Source organism: Epinephelus moara, chromosome 9 (assembly GCF_006386435.1).
Source record: "Epinephelus moara isolate mb chromosome 9, YSFRI_EMoa_1.0, whole genome shotgun sequence".
Lineage (NCBI taxonomy): Eukaryota > Metazoa > Chordata > Actinopteri > Perciformes > Serranidae > Epinephelus > Epinephelus moara.
Window position 1 is genome coordinate 27502051 of NC_065514.1, and position 22215 is coordinate 27524265.

Genomic DNA, 22215 nt, shown 5'->3' on the forward strand with positions numbered 1-22215 from the left:
TAGTCGGCTAATCGGTTTGAGTCATTTTTCATAGAAAAGTACTATAAAAGTACCCCAAAATACTCTTATTGCAGCTTCTTACAGTCAAATATTGGCAGCTTTACACACTCTCCCATGACGGTGAACTAAAACCCTTTGGCGTGAGTCCGAAACAAGACAATTTTGGGGTTTGGGAGAGACAGACCGACATTTTTCAACATTTTAACACATTTTTCGATAAAATGATTAGTTGACTAATCGAGGAAATAAACGAAAGATTAGTCGACAATGAAAATAATTGTTAGTTGCAGCCCTACACACTTATTCATACATTGGTGGCCGAGGCTACCATACAAGGTGTCACCTGCTACTCAGTTTTTTTTAACATATTCACACACTGATGGAACAGCCATTGGGAGCAATTTGGGGTTCAGTATCTTACTCAAGGGTGCGTCGACATGCAGACTGGAGGAACCGCTGATCTTCCGATTGGTGGACGACCCGCTCTACCTCCTGAGTCACAGCCTTGTCTTGTAGTCTTGTAGTGAAGCGAGAACTCTGCAAGTATGCATCTAGACCCTTCTCCATTTTTAGGACAAACTCTTAGCTGTTCTGACATAAGCATGCTAAAATATTAGCCTTGTGCACCTTGTCTGGGAGCAGAACATAAACCCACAGTGGGTGAGGACGCTGTCTCTCTGATGTCCATGGTCAGTGAATGAGTGTCAATTGCAGTGTTTGTGTAGCTTGTATTTATAATGAAAATATTTTCCTAATGCATTCTGACGGTTCTTAATTTCTTAGTTGGAATAGTGAAGGCCACCGATTGCTTTGCCGGTGATGTTGCTGCTTGCAACTTTCTCGAAAACTCATCATACAAACAACTTCACACTTGACACTGCACTTCCTTGGGTCCTGACTGATACACCTGCATGGCAAACTTACACAGTGTGGGTTGCAACATGAGAGTGGCACTACTCCTGAAGGCTATCAACTCATGCTCATTGACCCCAAGGAAGTGATGAAGAGTTTGGTTGTAACATTTTCCCCACTGGTTAATAAACTTGTGACGACACCGGAGAATCCGATTATTACACTGACATTTTACAAAGAAAGATATTCATTGATGATGCTAAACATCTGTAGAGTGCTTACTTTGATCTTTAATGTTGGATCTTTTGATCTTCCTCTTACTTTGAGCAAACATAATGGCAGCAGTTGGTGTGGCAGAGCCTGCTTTTCTTTTTGAAAAAGTTGTTTAAAGTTTATTTTGTGCAGCAACTTGGACTCCTTCATCTCCCTCGTCTTCCAAAGGGTGTGCTCTCCATTTGAGGATGACCGCTTCTTCCAGTATCATCCTCTTGGTCTCCTCAGCGGTCACGTTGTCGGGTACTAACGCAGGGCCATGAATGTTTCTTTGCGTATAAAGCCCTGGTGTTGTGTCGAAGACTTTTTCCCCGTTGATGTGTTTCCCTCCACCCAAACCTGACCCAGACCCTTAGCTCTAACTCTAACCACCAACGGGGGAGCTACACATTAACAAGGGGGATGTAGTATTCAATAGTGGAATGTATTTCGATACAACACCGGCTTGCTTCAGGCAGAGCTCACTGCAGTCACACAGATGGAGTTCAGTGCAGCAACTCTGTTGCTGCTGCTGTACAGAGAAGACGCTTTCAGTTTATAATTTTAGCATCTGTCGTCCCACTAACTATTGATAACATGCAAAAATCAACAAAAATCAATGTAATGGGTTTTATTTCTATAAATAAAGCTAATTGACGGTGGTGGTTGGTAAGTAATGTAATCCTTGTGTAATTGTTGTACGCCCAAACACAATGTAACACTGGTAACACAGATTACCACGCAAGCATAAACGTTAGTAAAGCGTCCAGCAATAAAAGTGAACTGCAATCAATGAGCTATGGCCTGTAAAGGCATGGTGCTGCATAGAGCGCTGTTGGCTTGTCTATTCAAAATGTATTAACATTGAATGTGTTGTGTGTCCAAATTGCATCAAATTTGACACTGCACGTCCTTGGGTCCCCAGCAATACACCCGCCAAGTGTAATGAAGATCAAATATATTGATCTCGTGATTTGCAAAGGACATACAGGCAGTCCTTGCTTTATAGTTAGATTATATATAGTCTATAGTCAAGCTAGCAGTGAGGCTTTGCTTAGGTAGCCGTGCTTCAGGTTTACTGCTAATGTCAGCCTGGCCACAGTCTGACTGTTGAGATGCTGATTTTTAGCAGGTATAATAATAACGGTGTTTCCCATCTTGATTTAGGGTGTTAGCATGCTAACATTTACTAAACTGCACCAACCACAGGTATAGTCGAGGCCGATGATGGCCTCATAAACTATGTGTGTGTTACTCTCTTTCTACATATTAGCATTGTATCTACTCTGTGTGTGCACATTTGGCTATTTGACCAGCAGTCAGCTCTGCCAGCCAGTCTCCATCTATCACTGTGGCTTAATTCAATCAGGACCCACGTCTCAATCAGAAACTGGGGTTGGCCGCCGCTCCCGGCCAGTCACCATGCCACCAGCAGCCCCGCCACACCGACAAAGACTCAGACAGGAGGAAGGGAAGGAAAGAAAAAGGGAAGAGGAGGGAGAAAAAGAAAGAACGTAGGGTGAAGAAAGTGGGCATGAGCAAGGACACAAAGTGAGATTAAAAAAAAGGCTGGAGAAGAGCAGATGCTGCAGCTGCCACAGTTTATGTATGTCTGTGTTGTGTGATGGAGGACAGACAGGCCATGTGTCTGACCATGCGTTTGTGTTGCAGCTCTGCCTCGGAGGACTTGGGCTGCAGGCGTGGAGACTTCAGCAGGAAACACTATGGTTCGGTGGAGCTGGTGAGTCCCACCCACAATGCACTCATCTGTTTGTTGCTCTCTTTGTGTGTCAGCGTGACCGTCTCCTCATCCTCTTTCCCCTCATCCTGCTCGTTGATTCTCCTCCTCATGATCTCCCCTCCCTTTCTGCCTCTCTCTTCTATTACTGCCTTCCCCTCTTTTCTGTTGGCATGGACGGACAACAGAGGGCTGACTGATGAGTCATGACGTACTGGGTGTGGTCCAGCGATGTGCTTTGCCAGCGTGGATCACAGTCGTTGCTCCACTCACAGAGATGCAGGACTCTGCTGCCTGCTCAGCCTCCAAAGTTCATTTGTTTTGTTTTGACGCTGCTGGTGTAAAGCTGCAGCACAGTGTGTGTCTTCGTGGTTGATTACTAAGCTGTTGAGTCATTGTTGCTTTGGGGGAGCGTGTGCATATGAGTGTTCAACCCTCCACTGCGAGCTGAGTCTGTGCGTTCCGATAGCCCAGAGGGACAGGAAGTCCTAGGGTTTCACACTGCAATCGGACTTCCTACCAGAGACATATTGTGGGTTTGTCCATGAGTGGTGCGCACCACGTGTGTGACAGATTAGTGTTGAGGAGAAACCACATGCTGCCTATCAGCACTAGCAGACTGACACTAGACACAATGCTGCTGTGCGTGTGGGTGTGTATGTAAGAAAAAGAGAGAGTGTATCCAAACACAGCGGTGGGTGTGAGCCAGGATGAGTCCACTGATAGCCTCAGTATTCAAAGTGTGCCCATCACACAGCAGTGTGAGACGCCTGTCCCTCTTCCTCCAGGCGTGAGCTGTAGGACTTCTTCATCTTCGCCACTTCTGCTACACTTAGAATTTGATATTGCTGCTGTACAAACTAAGTATACAGCATGTGCAAAGGTTTCTGTGATCCGTGATAGATTGACTAAATAGACAATATGCAGTGGAAGCTTAGTAGAATGGATGAAAAGACTGTAAACAGATGTGAACCTCCGGTTTGATGCTAATAAGAGGCTCTGGCCCTGTTGAAAAATGCTCACTGTAGGCTGTAACCAATAATTCTTGTCATTCATTATTGATTTATTAATGGTAAAATCTACCAAATGAGGCATAATAGTTAAAAAATGCCCCAATCGTAGCAAAACCTAAAGGTATTCAATTTACAATTATATAAAGCAGGGAAAGCTACCAGTCTGCACATTTGAATGGTAACCATTTTTGCGATTAAATAATGTATCAATTATTTAAATTTTATTACCACATTTGGTGTTTGATCAACTGCCTATAATGACCTAAATGTTTACATTTACCAAACAATGACAACGAGGTGGATGGATTGACGAGCAAAGTATGTGACATGGACTTGCTAGCCTTAATGAAAACAGTGACAGATGTCTGTACATTAAATATGGAACTACGGTTAGCAAGCAGTTAGCGTAACTTAGCACAAAGACTGGAAACAGGTGGAAACAGCTAGCCTGGCTTAACAGCTCACACAGCTTTTTCACCACTGGTTGCCTGGTAACCTCACAGTGACAACAAGGACAAAGTCAGGCTCGCTGTGGCCCCTGTGGATGCATTATTAGATCTGGATACCGGATGGTGTCTGTTCTGTCCAGTGAGAACTGCTCGCCTGGCACATACGCCAAAAACGTTTTTAGATTCCAGGTTTATTTCGAGGGAACGCAGCCCAATGAACATGCACTGTAGTGTTCTTCCACTGGCCCCGCCCACAAGCTCTCACCTGGCCCATCATTGTGATGATGATGTCACAGATTTTTAAAAAGCTCAGCTCAGGGAAAGTTTTACAGATATAAAACCTCCATGGATCAAAAAATCATAATAGAAAGAGTCATAATTAACCTTTATTGCAGTTTGAGGCATCCTGTCAATAGTTTTGCAGGCATCTCTTTACCATGGCCTGTGAGGAAATTGCTTTTTAGGGTGCTGCTTTTGTTTGTTTGTTTTCACTGCAGTAGAGTCATGCAGGGGTGAGCCCCTAAAACCTGGAAATGAGTTAGCATTTTCCCTCATCTCGAACTTTTATAGGGTCTTAGATACTCTCATATTTTGTCCTATAACATAAAAAATTCATGTAAATACTCCACTCATGAATTTTGAAGCTTTTATTTGTCTTTAAAAAAGGCAGTTGCTAACAAGTGGCTAAATGAGACTACAGAACGTCATCATGCCAAACACAGCTGTACAGCTTCGTTGTGATGGTGGCATAAGCCATAGTTTAGTTTGTTTATAGCCTAACCTTACCTTTTGTTACTTCTGGCAATTGCATTTATGCTTCAGAAAATATAAAAGTGGTGTTCATTTGTGAAGATTATCTTGCCGCACAAAACTTGTAAGTACCATAAACTTTTGTTTGCCACAGACTTCTTTTTTAACATAATCCAAAATCCAATGTAAAAGTCACATCATATTTTTGACAAAGCAACAATGGCACCACTAACTTCCGCTTCAGCCTACAAAATAAAGTCATCCCTACTGCGAGTGGCCACTGAGAAAAATTGGAAGCAAAGCTGAGTAGACTTCCTGTGGGCCTGTTTCCTCCTGCTTCCTCACTTTATGCTAAGCTAAGCTAAAACTTGCCGCTTCTAGCCTCATAAGTAGCATGCAGAGAGTGGTTTTTGTGAATGGGGAGACAAACTGGTATAAAGTAGCAACACCATTGTGCAAAATGGAGAGTTGCTGCTGAAATTTAACAAACAGAACCACTTACAACTTATACAACTTCCTATTTGGCCTTGATGAGTAATTTATGATATTGGTATTGTATCAGTTAAGTGCAACACACACCGCCGCCATACGCCGCGCGTCAAAACGCCCGCCTCCATTATATTCTATGAACCAACCCACACTGGCGCCGGCCGACGCGCCCCGCTACTCTGCTTCAGCCCACTGCTCTATTTCCAGCGCGGCCGGCGCTCATGGCGGCACTGCGAGAAAAGCCTTTTATGTATGTTTCGGCAGCCGTAGTATCAACTCCAGTTGTTTCAAATTTTTAATAAGACGACTTTGATAAGAAACTCACCCGTGAAATCCAAGTTGTTGTTGCCTCAAAGTTTTTCCTCTTCTTCTTCCATTACTAGCAGTTGGCATCCGTTGCCGCTGCCAGTGTGTGTTGGGGGGCGGCACTTGACGGCCACAGTGCCGTGCCGGCGGCGGTGTGTGTTGCACTTTAGAAGTGCTCAGGAATAGTTCTTTATTCAGAACTATCATTTCAGTGTCGTTATTAGCAAGAATTATTTTAACCAAGTAAATGTAAGCGTATTACCAAAACAAAACTCGTATTAACCTTAAAAAATAATAATTTTCAGTATAAGTCTGTTTTTAGGATGTAACAGTTCCACAAGGGATAAAAGGGCTGTGTGGTGTTTCTGAAAGAAGAGTAAGTGGATAATGGAAAATTAATGGCAGGGCTTGATAAACCCAGGTTGATCTTCCGAAATAACCTCAGGGAGGCTAAGCACATGATGCCAAGCTTACGTTTCAGCAATTATCTCTGGTCCTTGACTCTGCAGAGAAATTAAGTCTTTGTTTCCCTGTTAGAAAGAGAAATATAATTGCTTGTGTGAACATACAAGGGAAAATGTTTTCTCGCACTGTTTCAGGCTGCATGTCTCCAGGGGAGGTTTGTGCAAAGGTCGGGAGAAAATGTGTAAATTCAGGTCCTGGTGCCTTTTAGCCAACAAACAGCTCCTTGTGTTGACAGTGTTGAATCTGTCTGCTCGTGGGCAAGATATTTTAGGACCTGACATTTCCATGAAAATCATGGAAATCATGAAATTTAGGACCATTTTACTCTCTTGATTATCCATGATTCTGATATGAATAGCATTAAATTAAACTTATTTGTCTCCACATACTGTATAACAGAGAACACAAGATATATTTTAAAGGCAAACACTTCACTTAGGGCAGTATTTAAACATGTTCTATTCAAAAAGAACTATTATGTTTAAGTCAACTATAAAACTTTACCAGAGTTAATGATAAAAGTCCTTTTCTTGTCGTACCTCTGAAGTTTCAGTGACCGCGGTATAAACCTCATTATTCCGACTACATATCACTTCACCCTTTGTGTTGTATCTTTTCAAGACACGACACGGACTCCAGTGTATTCTGCTGCTTTGAAGAACATGTTTTCAAATGTCTCAACACAAGTGGGAGATTCAAAGCAGGGTCCCCCTAATAAGAGAGACCAGCATAAGCACAGCCGTGACTCATCCTGTCTGTTTGCTTTATTTTTGGCATCACTGAAGCGGTGGTAGCAGTTGCCAATAAGAGCAGGTACCTCCACAGACACTGTTGTGGTGGCATGATTCACTCTAGTCCACACACGCGCACCACTTTTGACATTATAGGAGTGTAAAGGATGTGATTATATTTCAGCGTGCTTATGGAGAGTTTAAAGTGGAAACTGTTCTAAGTGCATTTAATAAGGAAACCTGAGGTTGTAGGAATCAGGGACATTTTTTAAAATACAAAGTTCTTTTTCTGTTGTAATGAGACACGAGGATTGGTTTCAGTAAATGTATCCTTCTGTGTGTATCCACTCTTATTAGCATCACATCTTCAGAATTATGCCTAAAGTAGCAAAGCAGAATAACTGAATCAATCCCTCCAACAACAGTCTACTGTTCACTGCTCTGTGAGGATGTACCCAGGCTTTGAGCTGAATGCTCACATCAACACGCGAACATGCTCAGTGACAATGCTAGTGTGTTGATGTTCAGCAAGCAGGGTCGGACTGGGAACAAATTTGGCCCTGGCGTTTTTCCTTTGGACCTGCCCCAATGCTAATCTGCTAATGATTTGTTTTTAGCTCCATTATCGATTTACATTACATGAAGGACCAATCCACTTGACAGGGTGGGGACAGTTGACAACAACCTGTACCACTGTCCCTCACAGTATAGGTAGTCTGTTGAAAATTTTTCTGACCATGTAACCCCAAATCAGATGGACTGTTCCCACATCAAGTGGGCCACAGCCAGCAGCTCTGTCTTTATTTCACCTACACTTTTTTTTTTTTTAGTATTTCTGGTGGTGGCCTTATGGTCTGCAAGGTGGGAGGGCCCATCTGGCATTTGCCAGAAATGCCTGATGGCCAGTCTGAGCCTGTTAGCAGATATAATGTTTACCATGTTAACCATCATAGCTTGGCATGATGGCATGCAACAGATTTACTGAACTCCAAATGCAACTGAGGCTGGTGGGAATGTCATTAGTTTTGCAGGTATTTGGCAGTGTCCAGCGTAGAGTTTTACTGGCCCCCTGTATATTTTCACTGGCCCGGCAGCCAAAAAGTGAACATAAGTCTTTAATTTATTTTCACAAATTTGGCGATTTATTATAGATGATATGTGCAGTAGTGAAGTTCCCTTAGATTTGATTTGATTTTCCTTTAGTTATTGATATGTAATGTCGATATCTGATTCACCAATCAGCTTGCCCTGCACACATTTTTAATGGCCCCACGTCATCGATTATGTTGAACCCTGGTATTTGGTCATAAAGCATAGTATTGGACAAACAAATTTTGACATGATGATGGCGCTAGATAAAAAGTCAGGGGATTACTTTTTAATAATTCATCAGTTAGTGACACTGACTGTTTTTGCTAAATGTCATGGCAACCTGTAGAATAGCTATCAAGCTATTTTTAAGAAAAAACAAATATTTCAACCTCATGTTGATGCTTGAGGAAAAGACAGTGGATTATCAAAGTTGGTAAAATTGATCCTTGGGGAGATATTAATGTCTGTACAAATAGTCATGGCAATCCATCTAAAAATAGTGGAGGTATTTCAGTCTGGCCCAAAATGGTGGACTGACTAACCCAAAGTTGTCCAAAGTTTTTTGAATGGGGGCCAGATTAGATAATATGAAAAAACATTCGGGGGCAGCGGCTTTCACATCAAATGGGTTATTAGGAAACTATTAGACAACTGTTTCATCTTGCAGTGAAAATGTATTCAACTCTCCACTGCTCCTACAAGCAGCAGCCCTCACTGTCGACATTACACTTCTATGCTGTGGTCGTGTTTGCTACCTAGCAGACGACTGGCCCCGGGGTAGGAATTTAAACATGCTGCAACTAACCAAACTCCACACTGGCATTGCCAGCTCTAGAGCCTTGCTGCCAGCATGCCTAAAACACATCCCACAACCTACAACAATACAACTTCACCTTCATTTCTCCTGAGCTCATCAGGAGGTCAGTGTGTGGTGGAATATTCATGTACTCACTGCTGCACTTCACTGGAACATATTGAATTATAGGATTTTGTTGGCGAAGTTATCCTGACTAAAGGCGAGAGTGTGGGGAATCAGCGGTTCACAGACACACACACACCCATACGCACACTGTACAAACACACATCCACACAAATGAGCAAACAAATACTCCATGATGGCATCTGCGTTCATAGATGGAGACAAACAACACAAAAACAAAGGCGACTCCCACCCCATCTTGTCACTTCTTTCACTGACAACTCCACGGTCCACTTTTAAAAGCTTAATTGTGTGTTACCCGCCAAAGCTGAAGCTGACGACAATTAAACCCATTTCATCCTGACACAACATGCTCGGAGAGTGTGGTGGTGGTGTTCTTTTTCTTTTTCTTTTTTTTCGTCGAATGAATTGAATTGTCTTTATTTGAGGCCCACAAGATGAAGGCGGTGACGGATAGGCGAGAGGTGGGCGCTGGCTGTCTTCGTCGCTGTGTTGTACACCACACAGGAAAACAAAAAACCCGTTGGAGGTACAGAGGATAAAACCCTTCCGACACACACTCTCATGTTGATTTAGTGTCTGCGTGTGTCCATGTGCATTTCACAGCAATGAACGCAACTGGGATTACTGTCAGAATGTGTGTGTGTTGGAGAAGGGCTGTGTTGAGAGGTTAGCTGTCAGTCTTGCACAGTGAGTGGTGAGCAGACGGCTCCACTCCCACCTGCCTACCACTGTTACTGTCACTGCCTCAGAGGCTTTTGACTGCACTGTCACACTGAATTTATTCCCACTCTCAGCGTGTGAACGTCGCGCTGTGTGTGACCACATCTGTTTGTGTGTTTATTGACATTAAAGCGAGACTGTGTAACTTTTTGCTGAACAGCGGCCCCTGTGGCCACAAAGGACAATTACAACAAAATGGCAGATTGAGTTTCCTTTCATGAGGATGGGCTTAATCCTCTCTTTTTTTGTGTGGTATAGCCATTAAAATGTGTATTTGTGACATGCTAAAATATATTTTAGCCAGCACATTCTCACTACAACCTCTTCACATATTGATGCTTGTTTATGGACTTTCCGCGTTGGCATGTGCAAACAAGGTACCCTGAGTGCATTTGTTGTTGACGTTCTGGGACGCCATGTCAACTTCAGCCTGTTACATGCAATGTTTGTTTTCAAAATCCACTTCTGTTTTCACAGGAAATGTACAGTTTGCATAGAGCTTTCAAAATAAACCTACTACGTCGGTACAACACCACAAATTGCTGTTTTTTTCCTTCAAAAACAAATGCATGTAGTTACGTTTAGCCCACACACGCACATGGTTGGGTTGTCGCAACAAAAACATGTAGTTAGATTTAGAAAAGAAAAACAGGATTTGACTTTACGTTCATATGGTTAGCAAACACCGGCCTCCTGGGTGAAAGTCAGTGGTTGTTAGACCCATCAACCACCCCTCCCCATCCACCCTACACAAACTTCTCGCCCCATTAACTTGTGTTGATGTCCAGCCACGTTTCCCCCGATGCTGCCGGGCACTATTAAACATTAAAGGTGACCAGCCGCGTATCACGCTGACATGAAAGGACGTCTTTGTTCATCTGTGTCTGATGCCAGAAGTCACTGCGCAAGCACTGCTATTCGATGGCTTCGGAATGAGACCAGGTTGGTTAGCAGTAGAAAAAAGTCATGAAGTCCGTTTCAGATCATCTCTCTAAAATGCTAACCGAGCTAACAATAGCCAACATTAACTACCATAAGCCACACCTAAGCTACATACCAGACCAAGTAAGGCAATAGTAGCTAAACCCCTGAGTGTATTGAATTGAGCAAGGCTGTGTTTTATTCCTCAGTATAGCTACTTTTATTTTCAAAAGTTATGTGCTTTAATTTATTAAACAGACCATTGATGTTACCAGTGGTAAATATTGGCTACATTTTGGCAAGAGGAAAAACTCGCATGGTGATTTTCAAAAGGGTCCCTTGAACTCTCATGTCAAGGTATCTGAATGAAAATGGCTTCTTTGGGTACTCATACCAAACTGTACCTGTATTAGCCTATGCACATACGATAATTAGTAATATTAACTTTCAATAAATGAGCCAAAGTATATTAGTATGCAATGCCCATACTCTCATATTGACATAGTTTGCATCTGGCCTAGAGATTTTACAGCATAACAGAATTCCTGATATTTAAATATGACTTTTGATTTTGGTGTTCCACCCCAAGATTTCAGTGGCCTCATCTGGCCACCTCTATGAAAAATGTCTGGGGGCACCACTGGTTCTCACTGGTGTAGAAGAGTTATTAGCTCATCCATGGAACTAGAAGTCAGTTTCCAGCTTGTTTTTCTACAATTTATGGGCACTTCAGTCCAAAATGACAATTAGCTGAAAAATATTGTCAGAAAATGAGATGATTTTTATGACAAGGAAGTAGATCTGAAATGATAAATCAATTTAAGTCCACCTCTAGCCATGTTTTAAAGTACTGTATGTAGGGCTGCAACTAATGGTTATTTTCATTGTACAGTAATCAATCAATTGTTTGCTTGATTAATTAGTTAGTTAGACGATCAGTTGTTTGGTCTATAAAATGTCAGAAAATCGTGAAAAATGTTGATCAGTGTTTCCCAAAGCCCAAGATGATGTCCTCAAATGTCTAATCCAAAGATATTCAGTTTACTTTCATGGAGGAGTAAATAAACCAGAAAATAATCACATTTTCACTCTCCCAATGATCATTTGTATATCAGCTACTCACCCTGTGTTACAGTGAATTCGTGAAGAACGTGTTTTTCTTGCATGCCTCTGGTAAAAGAAGAAAAAAAAACTGAGAAAATTCTTGATGAATTGAAATAATAGGGTTCTGCATTTAACAAAAGCAAAACAATATCTAAACACCCATTTACAAACACACACAACGCGTGCAGCATCATCAAAGTCTCATTTTTCCAGTCCTATGCTCAGTACTTCTCAAACAAACAGACCTTTCTGACTCTGTCTATGCTTTCTTAAGAGCCAGACACCACTGACACAACAGTCATTTTATATTGCTAAACACAGGAGCTGCTGGTCTACCACTGCCTCAATCAGTTAGTTTTTGTTCTTGTGTAACTTTGAATCCGAGCAAACCCTTTGCAAACACCAAAGTCACACAGCCACACAAACAAACTAAAATAATCATTAGTTGCAGCCCTGCAGCACAAGAAAACATTCTGACACATGAAAAATCACAGAAATTTGCACTAAAACAGCAACTGTGATCTATCACTGTGAGTAGCTCCAATGATTAAAACTTGTGGGCCTTACAATATTCACACATTTAGCTTCTGTTGGCTCAACTCATTGCTTTGCTAGCACACACACACACACACACATACCCAGATGCGTGGACAGCCTTCGGAACAGAAATAAACACTCATGAGTCACATCTAGAGTCACTGAGGGTTACTACTGGAAAACTGCAGGATAGTTAGATTGTATTGGTAGAAATGTTTGGTGGTATTCATCAGAAACTCACAAAGTTGTGTTTGCAAGTGTGTGCCAACTGACAAACCCTCCCAGAAACTGCAGAGAACACTGGCTCACCAGGGCAGCTTCTTTAAAGTTTGACATGCAGATGTTTTGCTCTGTGTATTGTCTGTGAAGCTAATGCTCATAGGGGTTTGTGGGAGGCTTGTTTTTTATTGGCATCTAGAGGTAGTTAAGTTTTTCTGTTGGAGCTCAATTGCATGCTTGACACTTTAGTAAAGCTGCAGGGGCCTGTTGCAACTTAAATGTGGGAGCAGAGGCTGTTGTTGTTCCTTTAAACTGTGCATTTGTTTTATTCTGTTTCTCATTTTATGACACTTTACAGTATGTCTCTCTTAGACATAGCAGTGTTGTCATCTGCTCTTGCAAACTCTGTAATTGAGTTTTTTAAAGCATGCAACTTAATCTGTATACATTATCTCTGGGTGTCTCTGTGTGCTACAGAAGAAGAAACCTCTTTTATAATATGCAGAAGAATGAAGACGCATTTTTGATCATTGTAACAAAAGTTAAAAAAAATGTCAGTTTGGATAATGAAGCGCCTCTTTAAGAGTCATATAAAATAGTCATAGTGGGTGCTTATCCAAACATCCAAAGATTAAACTCCCTTGCCCTCTATCTCTTGTCTCTCCATCTGTCCCTCCTCCTCCCATTCTCTCTGATACATAACTAACAGTCTATTAGAGCAGCTGATGCTTGGTGCTATGCTGCTATGATCCTAGGCCCCACTGCAGCATCTGCCCACTCTTGAGGGTCCCTGTAAGCTGCTTCACCCTACTAGCGTTACTCCTGGGTGGGCGAATGACCTGATGCCTTCAGTCCTCGCCGTCGGATTAGTCATCGCCAGTGTTGCTGTCGTACAAATGGGCAGATTATTGATGTGGTGCTGCTGTAAGCGCGGCTGGATTTGTCCTAGCCGCAGGCAGCGTTAATGCTAATCAGGTGCAGTCAATGGCTACATGGCAAACAGCCACATTACAGACGTTGTTTGTCTTTGATTTGCAATTTTCACCCCTAATTTTCTCCCTCACAGGTAGTGGGTGGTTATTTCATGTCTACAGCAACATCATGCATTATACATCATTACTAGCACTGAGTCTTCCCCTACATGAAAGAGCTTTTTTACATGCATGCTGTACAGCAATCAGTTTGTGTGATTGCAGCTTGACAGGAGGAGCTAATGGTTATGTTTTATGCTAGTACACTACAGGTTAATTCATTCTGTAGTATTTAAATGTTAAGTCTGGTTAGTCTGGTGTATATTTTTCTTTCTGTCAACCAATTCTCCCCCAAAAAGACTAAAACCAACAATGAAATGATCCAGCTAACAAGAGTAGTGTGTGTATCCAAAGCCTGATTTGTTCCTCTGTGCCAAAGAGCTTTATTGTTGTCAAAAGAAACTATTGAAAGCACAATGGACTTCTGTGGAACAGATGAATCAGGCTTTGACAACACAGTCAATATTTGTTAGTAGGATCACTTCATTGTTGATTTTGCTCTTGTCATGGGATTTCTTGATGTCTTGTACTGACACCATGCAGTAAGGGCCTTCTGAATCAGGACTTTAAAAAAGAAACTTCACGACCGTGCGGCCACTTGAACAGTCATTTTGGGAAAACAGACCAAACAATGCGAGAAAAAAGGCTGATAGCATTTGTTCACCGCACGCAGTGATTTCAGTTGCCACATTTTACTTCCTTCTCTAAATGCAGCGGCTGTAGTATTTTTACTCTGAACTGTCTGAGTCATTGGGTGACCTATGTGACACACTTCATGTCCATACGGCTCTCAGACTCTCTTTACTCTCAGTGCAACCTTTAATGATAACTCTCTCACATTCATGTTTTTACCTCTTACTGTATAACCCTAAACAACTTCATACAAACACACACACTCATTGAGGCTACTGTCTGACTTTACTGTATCCTAAGCAGTGCTGTGCAGGCTACTGAAAATGAGCAATTTATGCATATAAACGTACTAAGTTGTGGGAAAAAGGGTATTTTTCATTACTTGAAAAACATTTTTTGTTGCTAATTTTTAACACTTTGTCCTTAAGATAATAGTTTTGATATATTTAATTCCATTCTTTGTAAACAATAGGACATTGTCTTACTAACATATCGTCATGCATGTTTCATTTTGACGTCCTCCTGCCGTTCTGTCGGACTGTTTGCTTGTGTTTCATGTACCGCCCACACTGTGTTGTCCATTTGCCTGAGTCCATGTGAGTACAGCATCACACTGATTGATCGATTATTCATCGCACCATTGTTTTTCTCTATAAGCAGATATCTGCATATGTATGCAGAATCTGTAGGCGACAGGACAAGAATTTAGTTTCTGTTTGTAGACTAAGTAGTATTGACCAATCACATTTGAACAGCAGGTAAACAGTGTATATGGAGATGGTGCACATTGGCAAAAATGCAATCTTAGAACCCATCGGCTGACAACACGATGGCTTTATATTAGCTTTTTAAATTTTCATTTGCAGGTATCTGTAAAATAGAGATTTGCTGAAATGACTAGTGCGGCATGATGGTGCAGTGGTTAGCATTGCTGCCTCACAGCAAGAGTGTTCGTGGTTCAAACCCTGGGCTGGGGAGCCCTTCTGTGCAGAGTTTGCATGTTCTCTCTGTGTCAGCGTGGGTTTTTTTCTGGGTACTCCGGCTTCCTCCCACAGTCCAAAGACATGCAGGTTAGATTAATTGGTGTTTCTAAATTAGCCGTAGGTGTGAATGTGAGCATAAATGGTTGTCTGTCTCTATGTGTCAGCCCTGTAATAGTCTGGTGACCTGTGTAGGGTGTACCCCATCTCTCGCCCAATGTCAGGTAGGATAGGCTCAAGCCCCCCCGCAACCCCCAACAGGATAAGCAGTTACAGAAAATGAATGGATGAGGTAAATTAATTGACCAGTGAACGCAAGAGAAAGTCTTGGCTTGGATATCTGGTGGCTACACTGGATCAGCCTGAAATACTAGCCTTTACCCCAGAGGATCATTATTGTCAGACCTATAATTGATGGGTTCCAAGACCACGCTGCAGAAAGGTTGGGTGACATTACATCATAATGTCACCAGAAAACGAGCCCAGTTAATTGGGTTAATTAATTTGAAAAAGTAATTGGTTACATTCCTAGATACCGCCAAAAGTAGTGGAATGACAGTAATGTGTTACTTTGTCACAGTGGTACGATTATTACTCGACTATTCTTAGCCTGAACTCTGATATAAGAACAAGTTGGTCCCCACTCAGTGGATAGACCAGTTGAACATAGGAGCCACACAAAATGTAGGCCTAACTAAACTACTTAGCAAGGTAACATCTGCTTATGTCAGAGTAGACATGTTTGATTTATTCCTTACAGTTTTGCTCTTGGGTTTATAGCTTAATACAACTTCCAAAAATCCAAAGCTTGACAGAGCTGCTAGTTACAGTTGCTAGCAGAGGAAGGAAAAAGACCAGATAGCGTTTTCTAAATTCCTCTGAATAGTTATTTATTCATTTTCTGCCTCCTCTCTCCTTCTTCTTCTTCTTCTTTTCTTCTAGTCATCTCCTTCCTAATTTTCTCTTCTCTCTCATCCATCACTCACATCTTCTCTCTGACTGTGCACCTGCCTCTCTTCATCCTCCCCCTCCAGCTACTTACTACTTCCCTCCTCACCCTCTGCTCACTTCCTCTCCCGCTCTGTTGCCTACGCCTCTGTGTTCCCTGCCTTCCTGGAGGATTGTGAGTGTGCATGAACAGGCCCACTGATGAGATCAGTTATCTATCAGCAGTCACAAAAGTATTGATTTAATACCCCAACACACACACACACATATGCATCTCTCTCTGCACTGCAGCGTTCCTTTGTCCCGTGGGCCTTGGGGAAATCAGAGGCTCTCTGAGTACGCCGTGAGCTCGATTGTGTTTGTGAAATGTTCAAGTCATGGCCCTAAAATGGGAGCTGTTTAAGTGTGTGTATAAGAGAGAGTGCGTGTGCATCTCTTCTCCGTCTATAAAGCTCGAAAGCCTTGTGTCTCTCCCATGGGGCTACGCATCGTGGAGACGGCTATTATTCTTTTATCATTCGGCTTTTTGTTGTCATTAGACATCGCTCTTTCTCTATCTTCCCCAGCGACCTCATCCTTCATTCCATCCCCCTCTCTCAAAACATTTGATGCCCCTTCTCTTTTTTTTTCTCCGCCCTATTCCTCCACTATTGCTCGGCGGCAGAGGTGAGGTGTTTTATGGGTTGTTTGTTAAAGCGTAGAAGCATAACAGGCTGCCCCTTCTCCCCTGTTTCCTCTGCCCTGCCTTCCCCCGGCCCACGGGGGAATCATCGGAGTGCAGCTTTTCCTTCTTTGCCACTCTTGTGTTGCATGATTTAAAAGCAGTGGCTGTGTGATGTATGCACACACACACACACACACACACACACACACACACACACTCACACACACAGACTCCCCAGAGCGCTTAATGGCTCCTTTCTACCGCTATTTTTCATTCTTTCACCCAAAAACCAGCAAGAAAGCCTATTCACACACAGCAGCACAAACACTTACCTAAACGCGCATTTAATACAGAATGTCACAAATTTCCCCCTGTGTTTTTCACACACACATACACTAGGAAAGCAGTACATTGCTCTGTGTGAACACTGCATTGGTTTCCCCTCCATTATCCCGCAATTGGACAGTTAATGTTGCAGGAGGCGAGAGAAATGGAGGGAGATAGAGGCCTATAGCTTCGACATTTACTTTCCATTTTCCGCGCACATGCACAGATCGCAACAGAAAGCTCTTTCGCTCACACATAAACTGGCACATACCACCACACCGAGACACATGCAGAAAATGTATATTTGTTTTCAGGCCTATTAATATGCATATGAAAGGAGAGGAGGCAGTTTTTCCTGCAGCCTCTCCTAAGACAGCCAATTACTGCGCAGAAAGCTCTCTGTCGTTTTATCAGAGCTTCACACCTGCAGTAAACATGCTTTAGCTGGATTGTATTATCTCATTATATACAGTATACCATGGGGAGAAAATGCAGGCAGTGCTATACGTGTGGGTGGGTGAAATCAACGTCATATTAATAGGAGTGCCTATGGGTTTTTTTTCACAGCATTGTGATTTGTAAAACTTATACCTTAATACAATTTGTTAGATTTTAATGATATTTTACTTGGAGTCACTATACAGACAGAATTTTGTAACATGACAGCAGATTATAATCATATAATCACATTCCACTCAAAGTCAATCAATAAGCATAGTGTACTGTACTGAAAAGATTAGCCGATTAATTTTTAAATCGATCGACAGACAAATAACTGGAAACTATTGTTACAATGAATCATTTAAAGCTGGCATAGGCAGAAATCAGGAAAAGGCAAACTTTAGAAATACACCCCCCTCCTGCAGTTCTCCCCTCTCTGTCCTAAGCCCCTCCCACCAGACGACTATGGGCATACTCATAGTAACCCAGTGTTTCCCATACATTGATTTTTAAAAAATCTTATTTCACTGTACAGACCACATTCACTCAGCTTCTTCTCGCTCCGCTTTCTCTCTCTCTGTTTATCAAGCCACAAAAACATGAATAACCAAGCTAACGTTAGCCACCCCACGGCCCGTTCACCTCACTCCCGGCTGCTGTGGACTACTTAGCCAGGTGTTAGCTGTTGCAGGTCCTATTTGGTCAGCGTAAATCCCCAGCACTGGGTGTCACAGTGGGCTGGTGACCAGTGGCAGTGACAGATCTAACCTGTGTTACAGCAGCATCAGAAAGTTTGCTGATGCAGCAGGGAGTCAGAGTTGTCCGGTCCCCTGGAGCTGGGTTTGCACTGGCTGGATTAGAACTGCTGCAGCTGCTGACTGGGGGTTACACTTTGGAGCTGCTGCCAGCTTTTCTCCCAGTGAGGTGGTCTGTAACAGCAGGGAGTTGGGCAGAGGACACACTGTGATTCAAGGCTGTGGCTAACGTTAGCCACATTAACTTGAAGCCTTAGCAAAAGGCTAACCTTTTAGCAACATTTGGCTTTAGCACCATTTTTGCCTTTATTAAATAGGAAAGCTCTAGCGGGAAATGGAGAGAGAGAGGGGGGATGACATGCAGCAAAGGGCGGGAGCTGGGATTGAACCCATAGGTGCTGTAGCAAGGACCTTTGGATATGAGGTGCTCACTAGCTCACCTGGTAGAGCAGGCACCCTATGTTCAAAGGCCATGTCCCTGCTACATGTCCTTGCTGCAGCAGCTGTGGGCTCGATTCTTACTCCCGTCTTTTGCTTCGCTTCGCTGTTATTGACACGTGCTTTATTTCTTTTAACCGCAGACTCTCTTTTAGACAAGTCCCTCTTCCTTTTTTGGGTTGCTTTACAGTGTAGGCAGTTGTTGCCAGTGCTGGAATAGCAACTTTCTCTGCAAGATTCTCCGCCACTGAATTAGGCTTTCATCAAAGAGACATGCACGCGCATCTGCATTTGTACAAAAGCCAGTAGGAACGCCCCCTCTCTGAAATAACCTGTGATTGGCTTAAGTCTCCCATCATGGACCAAATTTCTAAAGCCTGAAAACAGAGCCAAGAGGAGATGCAAAGACTAGATTTCTTTCAGTCCACTTGAATTACAATACGCTGAAGTTTATTATGGCATTTCTGCCCAATGATGCCAAAATGTAACTGCCTACCCAAACTCTAAATCATATTTTCCAGCTTTTTACTTGTGATGATTTTCTGCATATCTTTCTGATAGCACAAAAATAAAGAAGAAAAAGTCCTTGGGCTTTGAACTGTTAGCAAAACAAGCAATTTACAGATGCCACCTTGAGCTTTAGCAAATTGTGATTGCCATTTTTCACTGTTTTCTGACAACAGACCAAATGATAAGTCAAGTTAATTAATTGATGATAACAATAATTGAGTTACTTTGTGTACAAAGATAAAAACAAATTATTGTTCTACATGAATGATGCACAAAACTGCTCATGTATGAGACATTTCAGAAGAATGCCTGAAGGATAAGGAAGTAAGGTCCTCTGGATTAATTTTATTCTTGTAGCATTACTTTTCTTGCTTTCTGCCATTAGGTGTACAATTATTAAAAGATGTCCTCATAAATGTAGGTAATTACAAAGTATGTACAGGTACAGGTAATTGATATATTGTGATGACTTGTAATTGTTGGCCAAATGTTTAGGATGACATAAAACAAACTATTTATTTATGTGCTACAATATGTACGCCTCTTTCCTCTTTCAGACTCAACTCCAGTAAAGCCAAAGTTACAGAATCTCATTTGAGAGCTGTCTAATCCCCCCAGCTACAGTACAGTACTGCATATCAGATTTAATTTAGCATGAACAATAAAGTCATGGTGACAGTTATTAATAATTTTATTCAGAATGTAAAGCACTCGCCTTTCATCCTCACTTGCCCACAGGAAAGTTTCGAATGGACTTTAACCCTCTCTCTCTCTCTCTCCCTCTCTCTCTCTCTCTCTCTCTCTCTCTCTCTCTCTCTCTCTCTCTCTCTCTCTCTCCACGATAAGTGCCCTCTCATCACTTTCTCTCGTTATTGTACCGTCGGACGTGATCTAATGAGCCGCTGAAGTAGGGCACACACCACCCACTCTCCAAACTGATAAACACTGCTCAGTCCTGTACAAGTTGTGTCGGCCATTCACAGTGCGGTTTTAGATATCTGTTCCTCTTTGTGCACAGAGCAGGAAAACTTCTGAGAGTACATGTACGTGCCTGGTTTTGATCATTTTCTAGATACATGGCAAACGAGAAACTTATTCATGTCCCTGTACGCATGATCATTAGAGTATCCACGTTTCTGATGGTCCGCCTGCAGGTGGGTCTTTGATTTCTGAACATCTCAGGCTTTTATTTCTGTGCCGACTGAGTTGCTTCAACAGTTGATGAACATAGTTTGTGTTGAATGTAGCTTTTCCATCTCGCCATTAAAAATAGAAAATGAGCGATGATACAACTTATTGTATTATCTGCGTTTCTTAAGTCGGACTTTGCCTTTATTTTAGCATCTGTATCATTATTTACCATCATATTTTGAGTTTTTCTGACGAAGAACTACATAGCTTTAGGTGATGGTGCACCTGCAGACACAGCAAAGAATGGTCAGAACCCCGGATGAGATATGTACATGCCACATTGCAACAATTAGTAAGAAAAAAAAATCTGCAGCTTTTCTGATAAGCAACTAATTGTTGAAGTAATATTTTAGAAAAAAAAGCCCAGAAAATTGCTGTTGTCAGGCTCTCAAATATAAATATTTCCTGCTTTTAAACAGTTGGTTGAGAAGGAGAGACGTTTGAAGTCATCAGGGCTGAGGAACCCAGGATGGACATTTTATGGACTATACTATTTATGAAGCAAAACAATCTGCAGATCAATCGATAATGAAAATATTTTGTAATTGCTTTACTGTGTTCATTGTGTGTACTTCCTAAAGGTCATTTACACTAAGAGGTACATTTAGCAGCTTTCCACGTTCAGGCTTTCTGTCTGAGGAACTTCCTTTTCATCCTCTTCTTTTTTGGCTCCCCCAGACCATTTCAGGCCATCTGGACGTATCACAGTGAGTGCAGGGATACACAGCCAACTCTTTTTTTTTTTAAAGTATACATGTCGGCAGAGCAGAGACCTCTATCTGTGAGGGAAGTGAAAAACAGAGCATGGCAGTCAAGGCGAGGTCAAAGAGCAGAGGGCAAAGATGCAGAAAAAAGAGGCAGGAGGAGAAACAGCGACAAGGGAGGAGGCACTCTGCAATCCGTTGCCTGGCAACAAAGCATCATACAGTGCTATTGTGTTGGGGGGTAAAAAAGGAAAGGGGGATGTGAAGAGGAATAGATTGAAGGGGGCTTTGAGGATGTTCACAAAAGTGAGAAGAAGGTGGCAAATCGCTCATTACTGGTGCTGAGATATCTAAATAACTGCACTTATATTGGCTTTATATTGCTGCAGCAAAGCAGACACTGCTCTTCAGTATTGGCTACACTGTTACAGGTCTAAGGACATGTAAACCTTGACCCGACACTGAGAGGGCTGCAGGGATTTGCAAAGAAAAAAGTCATGAACCATTTACCAGCCAAATATTGCAAATTTCTCAGGGCTGTCCTGAATATCAGATTTGGGCATCAAACCTTCAGTGAGAAATATCTGCAGTTACTTTAAGCTTTCAAGGGCGCTGCACCTAAAGTGATGTAACAGTTATCCACTTTGTTAGTATGCAGGTCGTAGAAACATTAGCTGTAATAGCTGGAAAAATAGAATACTTTACAGGATGGCTAAGCAGTGACCCACCGTCACCCCAAGATATTTGCGAGTTTGTCACTCGACATTTTAGAGGTCATCTTCCCAAATTTTGAAACTATTCCAGATGCTTGACTCTTTCGATATCTCGCTAGCTTATCACCTGTCAAAGTGTCCCAGTTTCAGTGACGCTGGACTGATCATGACTAACGTTAGATAAGAGCAAGTGTGAGTCACAAAACATGCTAATACATAGGATTTTGAGGCTAACATGTGTATATATATATATATATAAAAATATAAAACCTACCATGGCATCGCTCGAAGCTTCGAAG

The 22215-nt window shown here is 42.2% G+C and overlaps 1 protein-coding gene across 5 annotated transcripts in view; it reads left to right on the plus strand.

Moving 5' to 3' along the window:
- Positions 1 to 22215, plus strand: part of garnl3 (GTPase activating Rap/RanGAP domain like 3) — a 104454-nt gene that overhangs the window by 31933 nt on the left and 50306 nt on the right. For all 5 annotated transcript variants that reach the window (XM_050053393.1, XM_050053396.1, XM_050053394.1 and 2 more), the window contains exon 2: positions 2776 to 2845. In XM_050053393.1, coding sequence (XP_049909350.1) covers positions 2776 to 2845 — 70 coding nt within the window. The remainder of the gene's footprint in view (positions 1 to 2775; positions 2846 to 22215) is intronic.